The sequence below is a fragment of the Sminthopsis crassicaudata genome, chromosome 1 (assembly GCF_048593235.1).
Source record: "Sminthopsis crassicaudata isolate SCR6 chromosome 1, ASM4859323v1, whole genome shotgun sequence".
Taxonomy (NCBI): Eukaryota; Metazoa; Chordata; class Mammalia; order Dasyuromorphia; family Dasyuridae; genus Sminthopsis; species Sminthopsis crassicaudata.
The window spans coordinates 756,274,666-756,283,519 of NC_133617.1; the positions used below are offsets into that span (position 1 = coordinate 756,274,666).

Sequence of the window (8,854 nt, forward strand, 5' to 3'; positions counted from 1 at the left end):
CAAAATACAGTGAAGTTCCCTTTCAAATATTCACCATTAAAGCCGCTACGGCTGCAGGGGACCACAAGGCGTTGAAAACACTTTGCTGTGGTTGGCATCAATTCTTTTAAAGCTACAAGTAATGGCGGCTGAGCAGGAGAAGTGATTAACCCCGAAACTGGCTGTTTCCCAACAGGCTCCCGAGAAGTCCTGCAACTTGAGCAAAGCACTTCAGCCAGCACTTCCCGCGGTGCCGGGCGCTCTTCGTTCGTTTGCTCGTCCTCGACCACTCCTTGCCAAGCTTTTTCTCTCCACTGCGCACATTCTCTGCAAGAGTCTATCTAAAGCACGCCTTCAAGTTGCACCGAGAGGCTATGGGGGATACCTTTCCTGCTACTGATCCAACCCCACATAGAGCGGTGGTGTTCCGGGAGGGGGGCCCCGCTGCAGGACAGCTAGCAAAGTGGGGGGCCTCAAAATGCTTTTAAATGCTGCCCAGGAGCCTGAGGAAGAGGAGACTTCTGGGGACGCCTAGCTGTCTTTCAGGCTCTTAAAAGCAAGCCCATGGCGGAGGAAGGATCTTATGCTTGCCACTAGAGAGCAGCGCAGTCGGGGATCATTTTGGGGGGAGAGGGAGGGGAAACTCTAGTTTGGTGTGGGGGTGGGGGGATTCTCAGCATCCATTAGAGCCCCAAGTGGAATGGGCTAGCTCAGTAGAGCAGCAGCAGGAGGAGGAGAGGGAGGAGGAGGAGGAGAAGAGGGAAGAGGAGGAGGAGAGGGAGGAGAAGGAGAGGAGGAAGAGGAGAGGAAGAGGAGGAGAGAGAGGAGGAGGAGAGGAAGAGGAGGAGAGGGAGGAGGAAGGTCTTTCAGGTCTCCCCAAATGTAGAGGCACTTGGTACCTCACTGGCCTCTCAGCATTTCCTGACGCTTCTTTTCCCCGCCCCTCTCTGGGGGGCTTTGTGCTCCTGGCCACATCTCTGGGTATCTCTTGGTTTCTTTCCCTCATGTGACCCTACCGTTATGGTGGCTTTTGCCAGATTCTTTTTATCTTTTGGTTTCTGCTTCTCTGGCTGCCCCACCCTCTTCTGTAGAGCCCTAAATGGGGACAAGCTCCCTCTGGCTCTGCCAGTCTGTCCCGGTGACTTTCTCCTTCCTCCCCCCCCCCCCCCCAAGTTCCTTCTCCTCCTCCTCCTTCTCTGGGCCCTTTCCTCTCTTCTTCTCTCCCCTCCTACTCCCGCCTGCAGATCTGGACAGACTGCATCAATCCTTCCCTAAGTCTATTATTCCATTGGAAGGGTGGGGTCAAAACCTCTCCATTTGTAGAGAGGAGGGAGGAAGAGAGGGGGAGAGAAGGAGGGGGGAGAGAGGGGAGGAAAGAGAGAGGGGGGAGAGGGAGAGGGAGAGCAGGGACAGTGAGAGAAGAGAGAGAAGAGATGGAGGAGGAGGAAGAGGAGGAGGAAAGAGAGAGACAGGGACAGAGAGAGACAGAGACAGAGAAAGAGACAAATAGAGACACAGAGAGAGAGAGAGATTCAGACAGTAAGAGAAGGAGGAGGAGGAGGAGGAGGAGGAAAGGGAGAGAGACAGAGAGAAGTGGAATAACCCGCAGGGAGCAGCCTTTCTCTCCTTCCTTTTGGCCGCGGGGGGCCTCGGGGTCTCTGGGCTCCCCTGCGCCCGGTCCGCAGGCTGGCTTTGTCCCGCGCTCCCTTTGGCCACCCCGCTCCCAGTCTCGATGTCCGCCTCCTGGGCGAGGTCCTCTCCGGCGGGGCCCTTCCAGGCTTGGCGGTATGGGGGGGGGGCGAGCTCCCCGCCAGCCAAGCCCCTTCCCCCGGAGCCGGCCCGTTTGTGGCCCGTCCCTCCCCTCCCCCCAGCACCTCCCGGCCCCAGGAGGGGCCTCCTGAAGGTCACTTCTGAATGTGGCCCTTGTTGTGGCTCCGGCCCGGGCGGGGCTGAGGCTGGCTCTGGGTGTTGCCTGGGGGAGGCCGGGCGCGGGGCGCTCGAGCCCGGGACGGCCCGCGGGCGGTTGGACGGCCCCTCGAACCCGGCGCGGGCGGACTGGCGCTCCGGGGTTCGGTGGCTCCTGAAGGGCGGGGCTGCGGGAGGCAGGTTCCCAGGCCAAGTGTAGGAGGCAGAGCTTCCCGGCGGGACTCCGCCCTGAGCCCCTCCCGGGGCCCCAGGCCCCCGGACCCTGGACTCCCGGGAGCCGCCCTGGATCGGGAGCGCCGCAGCCATGGGATCCCAGGGCTCTCACCTGGAACGAGAACCCGAACTGGACTTGATCCTAGAGGAGACCGGCTGTGAGTGGGGCCGCCGCGGCTCCCTGGGGGGGGGGGGCTGGGAGCCCCCAAGCGGGAGCCAGGCCCGGCCCCAATTTGCCACCAGAGCCCGCGACGGTTGAGGGGACTGTGGGGGAGGGAAGGAGAGGGAGAGGGAGGGGAGGGCTCTCCCGGTTATTCTCCCCGAGGGCTTTGGGAGTCGGGGGAGACAGGGGTGATCTTTGTCCCGCCCCCAGCCTGCGCCCCGGGCCCCCGCCGATCTCCCCGACGCTGAGCCCGAGCCAGCCCCCTGAGTCCTGAGTCCCGACGTTGAGCCGGCGCTGGCTGGTCCCGGGGTCAGGAGCTGGGAGCCCCCCGGGCCCCCAGCGGCGGCCGATCTGTCCCTCTTCCCTCCCCAGTCTCTCTGGCCAACCTCAATCGCCTCCATCACCGCTTCCGGGACTTGGACAGGAATCATAAGGGTTACCTGAGGTGAGCGGTCCGCCGGCCCTAGCCTCGAACTCCGGGCCCTCTCCTGAGCCCTTCGGTGACTTGACCCCGGCGCTCTGGGGCCCCGCGATGCAGGCTTTCCCCCCCCCCCCCCCCCCGCGGGCTCCTCTCCCCTCCCACCCTCTGCGGCCACCTTTCTGCTCGGGTGCTTTGCCTCTGACCCCGAACCTTCTGGTCCCTTCCCCAACAGCCGGATGGACCTGCACAGCATAAAAGAACTGGAGATGAACCCGCTGGGGGACCGCATCATCAACAGCTTTTTCCCAGACGGGTGAGGCCAGAGCGAGGGGAGAGCGGGAGGAGCCGGGGGGAGCCCGGGAACAGAAGGGGCAGAGGATCCGCCAACCTGGCGAAGGCTCGGAGCTCGCAGCAATCCCCTCCCGGGTTCCGGAACCACTGGCTCTGTGGGGCCCGGATCTGGCGCCCTTGAAGCCTCCACCTCTTTGGGAGCAGCCGCTTGGGAGGGCTAACCTTACTCCTTTCTGCAGGGGGCAGTGCGTGGATTTCCGAGGCTTTGTCCGGGTCCTGGCCCATTTTCGACCCCTGGAAGAAGAGGGTCCCCATGCGAGGGACCCCCAGAAGCCCGAGCCTCTAAACAGCCGGAACAACAAACTGCGCTGTGAGTGTCTCCCGGCCTCCTTGTGGCCTCTAGATCTCTGGGTGTCATTGCATGATCTGGCGAGTGGCCTCTCTCCTAGCCTCCGTTTCCCCATTTGAACAATGGCCTTGGACTCGAAGGTCGCTTCCTTCCCAGCCATAACTAGGGAAATTTTGACCAGGGGAATTGCAGCTGAGCAAGGATGAGGAGGGGCGGGGAGTCCAAACCCCAATCATTTCTACGCAGATCCGGAGCTGACCAGAGACAAGGGGCTGGGGGGTGGAGGAGGAGGAGGAGGAAAGTCCAAGGGTCTTGGACAGGGGGTCCCAGGGAGCTGGAAGAAGACTGGGTCAGATCTGGACTTAGAGAGGGAGGGGGGCAGGCCGGAGGGAAGTTTTAAGAGGAGGAGGAGGACGAGAGGGACTGAATGGGCGTCTGTGAGGAGACGAGAGGCGGCCATCAGCCAATAGGGCAGGACCGAGATGGGAACCTCGCTCCCCGGCAGAACTTTGGACTTCTGGACCACCGGAAGAAAGGGACATGAGATCTGGGTCTGCCTGGTCCTAGAGCCGACCTTAGCGGGCACGGCAGCCATCGGACGATCCGGCCCCCTTCGTTTTCTCCATGAGGAAACTAAGGTCCAGGCAGAGAAGTCACCTTATTTCCCTGCTGTCTGCCCTTATCTATGTCGGTGCGCTCCCCTTGACACGAAGGATGGGGCTGGGGAGCCGCCTCCGGGGCACACGGGAGGTGCCTTAGCAATGGGCATTGCCATCCCACAAATTCCCTTGGAAGCCTCCACTCCGTTCAACAGCCTTTGCCCGACCTCGCTCTCCCATTGAACAACCTGGTCCAGAAGGCCAAAATTAGCACATCCCTGCCCTCAAGGAGCCGACATTGGGGGGAACTTAGTGTGCCCAGAAATGTTACTGGCAGGGAGAATGGCAAAATGGGGGTGGTGGGAAGGTTTGGATGGACCTCAGAGGGAAGGAGAGCCCCCATGCCGAGCTTCAAAGGCATCTGGGGCTTCTCTGAGACAGCGGCAAGGAGGGAAGGCCTTCTGAGCAGAGGCTCCTGGGAGAGACCCAGGCACCCTCAGGGCCCATTGACTGGCCCAGGCGTGTGAGAGGGCAGTGCACAGGACCAGGGGCCCTGGAGAGTTGACGGGAGCCCCTCCGAAGCTCTCTGCAGCCCCACAGGAACAGCCCTCCCTGCACGAGCCAGCGATTGCATGCTCAGACCCATGGCTTAAGCCAAGGAGCTTGGGGGCCATGAGCAGGCTGATGTAGGAAGAAGAGACATGGGAGGGATCCAGCAGAGAGATGGGGAGGGATCCAGCAGAGAGATGGGGAGGGATCAGCAGAGAGATGGGGAGGGATCCAGCAGAGAGATGGGGAGGGATCCAGCAGAGAGATGGGGAGGGATCCAGCAGAGAGGTGGGGAGGGATCCAGCAGAGAGGTGGGGAGGGATCCGGAGAGAGGTGGGGAGGGATCCAGGAGAGAGGTGGGGAGGGATCCAGCAGAGAGGTGGGGAGGGATCCAGCAGAGAGGTGGGGAGGGATCCAGCAGAGAGGTGGGGAGGGATCCAGGAGAGAGGTGGGGAGGGATCCAGGAGAGAGGTGGGGAGGGATCCAGCAGAGAGGTGGGGAGGGATCCAGGAGAGAGGTGGGGAGGGATCCAGCAGAGAGGTGGGGAGGGATCCAGCAGAGAGGTGGGGAGGGATCCAGAGAGAGGTGGGGAGGGATCCAGGAGAGAGGTGGGGAGGGATCCAGCAGAGAGGTGGGGAGGGATCCAGCAGAGAGGTGGGGAGGGATCCAGCAGAGAGGTGGGGAGGGATCCAGCAGAGAGGTGGGGAGGGATCCAGCAGAGAGATGGGGAGGGATCCAGCAGAGAGATGGGGAGGGATCCAGCAGAGAGGTGGGGAGGGATCCAGGAGAGAGGTGGGGAGGGATCCAGCAGAGAGGTGGGGAGGGATCCAGCAGAGAGATGGGGAGGGATCCAGGAGAGAGGTGGGGAGGGATCCAGCAGAGAGGTGGGGAGGGATCCAGCAGAGAGGTGGGGAGGGATCCAGCAGAGAGGTGGGGAGGGATCCAGCAGAGAGGTGGGGAGGGATCCAGGAGAGAGGTGGGGAGGGATCCAGCAGAGAGATGGGGAGGGATCCAGCAGAGAGGTGGGGAGGGATCCAGCAGAGAGGTGGGGAGGGATCCAGGAGAGAGGTGGGGAGGGATCCAGGAGAGAGGTGGGGAGGGATCCAGCAGAGAGGTGGGGAGGGATCCAGCAGAGAGGTGGGGAGGGATCCAGGAGAGAGGTGGGGAGGGATCCAGGAGAGAGGTGGGGAGGGATCCAGCAGAGAGGTGGGGAGGGATCCAGCAGAGAGGTGGGGAGGGATCCAGAGAGAGGTGGGGAGGGATCCAGAGAGAGGTGGGGAGGGATCCAGCAGAGAGGTGGGGAGGGATCCAGCAGAGAGGTGGGGAGGGATCCAGCAGAGAGGTGGGGAGGGATCCAGGAGAGAATTGGGGAGGGATCCAGGAGAGAATTGGGGAGGGATCCAGCAGAGAGGTGGGGAGGGATCCATCAGAGAGGTGGGGAGGGATCCAGCAGAGAGGTGGGGAGGGATCCGGGAGAGAGATGAGTGTTAGGATTCTTACAAAGTACTTATACACTTAGTTCATACTTTTAAAGGAGCTCATAGATTGGTCCTTTAAGGAGCTCCCACAAGCCCAGGGAGTATCCACAAGCCCATTCTCTGGGAGATTGTAAGGAGTCAGGATTCAGTGGGGAGGGTCAGTCTGGATTGGGCAAGGAGAAGACTTCCCGGAGAACTTCAGGGAAGCTCAGAGATTCAGAGCCAGGATTCAGCAGATTCACAGATCTAAAGGAAAAGCCTGCTCATGGACTTCCGGGAGATTCACATCTAGAAACTGACTTCTGGGAAACCCCCAATCCCACACTCAGAGGCAGAGTCTGATTCATTCCCACGTCTACCTTCGTGCTGCCTGGAGGCTTTGGATCCAGAGGGAGCTGGAGACTGGAGCTGGCTGGAGACCGGAGCTGGCTGGAGACCTTCTGACAAGAGCTCATCGGGAACCAAGGAGAGAGAGAGGCCTCTACTAAAGCCAACCGGGCCCCAGGAAAAGATCCAGGACTTTGAAGGACACAGTAGAGGATCTGGAATAACTCCTGGCTGCATTTTGGGATTATTGGAGCTGAACTAAAACTAAGGCTGCCTTCCAGAAGCTCCCCAAGAAACCTGCTCCCAGAGAATGATTATAAATTAGAGAAACAGAACACTACAGAGGGGGAGAGATGGGGCGGCGAGGGGGGGGTGTTTGTACTGAAACAGGTGGTACCTGTGAGTGCTTGGAGAAAGGGAATGGATGGAAGGGGTGCTGTGGAGGCGGAATCCACTGCAGCTGGTGACCGATTGGACATTTGGGAGAGGGGGAGTGAGGGATCACGGTGACTCCTGAATGTGGAAGGATGGTGGTATAGGGAAGAACCCTTGGGCAGTGATGTGAGAAAGGACAGAGGGGGCAAGTGACCGGGGCGGGAGGGGACCAAGCCTCCTTGGGGCTCGGGAGGCAGCTGACACCTCTCTGATCTCCCCAGCTGAGCTCCAATGATCCCTCTTGTTCCCAAGCATCTGCTTGTCTAACTTAACTCTGTAGGAAGGTAGGCCCTGGGACCCTGGTGGGGGACAATTTGGGCACGAGGCGCTTGGCCAGCTTGGCGTGGCCACGAGAGAACCGCGCTCCCATCGGGGAGGGAGTGTCTCATTCTGGGAAGTCAGGATCTGGGTTAGATGCCGGATGCCCCAAGATCTTTACCAGCATCTTTGGTTCTGGCCGTTGTGTGACTGTAGCATGGCCTGGACCTTGAGAAGCGGGGAACCCGGGGTCCCGAGGGCTCCATCCTGACCTCCCCTATTCCCCACTCAGTTGCTTTTCAGCTCTATGACCTGGACTGTGATGGAAAGATCTCAAAGAAAGAGATGTTACAGGTTGGAGAAGGAAGGGGTTGTGAGTATGGTCTCTGTGTGAGTGTGTGCTGTGTGTGTGTGTGTGTGTGTGTGTGTGTGTGTGTGTGTGTGTGTGTGTGTGTGTGTGTGTGTGTGAGAAGGTGCGTGTGCACCCAGAGGTGCCAGTGGATGCCTCCTCTCCATCCCCCCATGTTCCTCCCTGGTCCTGGGTTGGGGGGGGGTGGAGACCACCTGGCCATTTCCCCCCTTGTCATTTGTGGGTACCGCCAGGTCTTGCGGTTGATGGTGGGGGTTGAGGTGACAGACGAGCAGCTGGAAGTCATTGCAGACCGGACGGTGCAAGAAGCCGATTTGGACGGGGACGGAGCCGTGTCCTTTGTGGAGTTTGCCAAGGTTAGCGGTGGCCGCATCAGGGCAGACCGAGGGCCTGGGCCCTCGGAGGGCAGGGGGGGGGATGAAGACCAGGGGCTTAGGCCTGGGGGCAGCAGTGAGGAGACCTGGGAATCCAGCATTCGAGAGGCCGGGGTCCTCTCTCCCTCTCCCCATCAGTCCTTAGAGAAGATGAACGTGGAACACAAGATGAGCATCCGGATCCTGAAGTGACGTCGTCCCCGGAGGCGTCTCCCCCGCCCTCCAGGAATCCACTTCTAAATCCCAGAGGCATTCCCTTCCATTCCGGGGATGTATTCCTGGTAGAATCGACCTTCTGCCCCTGGAGGGATCCGCCACCAGGCCTGGAAGAATTCATCTCCAAAGAGCCTCTCTCCTTTCCGAAGGATCCTGAAAAATCGCCTGGGGTTCCACAGTGGAACCTGTTCCGGGGGATTCGCTCCCCCCACCTGAATCAATTTAGCCCAATCTAGAGAATCGATGCTGCACCATGGGAGGAACGTCCTCATTCCTGAAAGGGTCACCTCGAAGGGGCTCCCCCGCCCCACATTCCGAGAGAGTTCTAGGGGTGCTCAGCACCTCCGGAGCCCCGCCCCCATCACATATGCTTACAAGCCCCCCTTCCCTCCCCTCCGCCTCGCCCACCTGCTAGGTCATGTAATCTGCAAGTTTGGAAGAGCCCTGCTCAGTATGTGGATGCGGGCTCAATAAACCCTCAATGTTCCTTCGCGTGGGGTCAGTCTGGGGGGGCTCTCCCCGAGGTCGTCCTTGCCCAGCCCAGAGCGACCCCGAAGCTAGGAGGGGGGAGGTGTGACAGACCCCGCAGCTAGGAGGGGGGAGGTGGGACAGACCCCGCAGCTAGGAGGGGGGAGGTGCGACAGACCCCGCAGCTAGGAGGGGGGAGGTGGGACAGACCCCGCAGCTAGGAGGGGGGAGGTGCGACAGACCCCGCAGCTAGGAGGGGGGAGGTGGGACAGACCCCGCAGCTAGGAGGGGGGAGGTGTGACAGTTCATACCTTGGGAATGGAGCACAGAGGGGCAGATCGGGAGGGGCTTTGAGCAGGCTTCCTTCCCCTGGGCTCCTGGTCAGGGGAGAGCTCCGCGTCACATGTCCGGGTGTGGCTGGGAAAGGTGAGGGGATCC

At 60.9% G+C, this 8,854-nt stretch overlaps 1 protein-coding gene across 1 annotated transcript; it reads left to right on the plus strand.

The window, feature by feature from the left end:
- Positions 1-1,752: 1,752 nt before the first annotated feature.
- On the plus strand, positions 1,753-8,435 carry CHP2 (calcineurin like EF-hand protein 2). Its single transcript, XM_074284616.1, has 7 exons — positions 1,753-2,276; positions 2,654-2,726; positions 2,935-3,015; positions 3,233-3,363; positions 7,281-7,342; positions 7,592-7,714; positions 7,871-8,435. The coding sequence occupies exons 1-7, from the start codon at positions 2,210-2,212 to the stop codon at positions 7,922-7,924; spliced, it is 591 nt and encodes a 196-aa protein (XP_074140717.1). The 5' UTR covers positions 1,753-2,209; the 3' UTR covers positions 7,925-8,435.
- The last annotated feature ends 419 nt before the right edge of the window (positions 8,436-8,854 follow it).

What these genes read in the sequence shown, in the direction of transcription:
- CHP2 (XM_074284616.1), top strand. Translation starts at nt 2,210, where the DNA reads ATGGGATCCCAGGGCTCTCACCTGGAACGAGAACCCGAACTGGACTTG. An exon ending in AACAGCTTTTTCCCAGACGG is followed by an intron (nt 3,016 to 3,232) that starts GTGAGGCCAGAG and finishes TCCTTTCTGCAG; the next exon opens with GGGGCAGTGCGTGGATTTCC. An exon ending in CCGGAACAACAAACTGCGCT is followed by an intron (nt 3,364 to 7,280) that starts GTGAGTGTCTCC and finishes TTCCCCACTCAG; the next exon opens with TTGCTTTTCAGCTCTATGAC.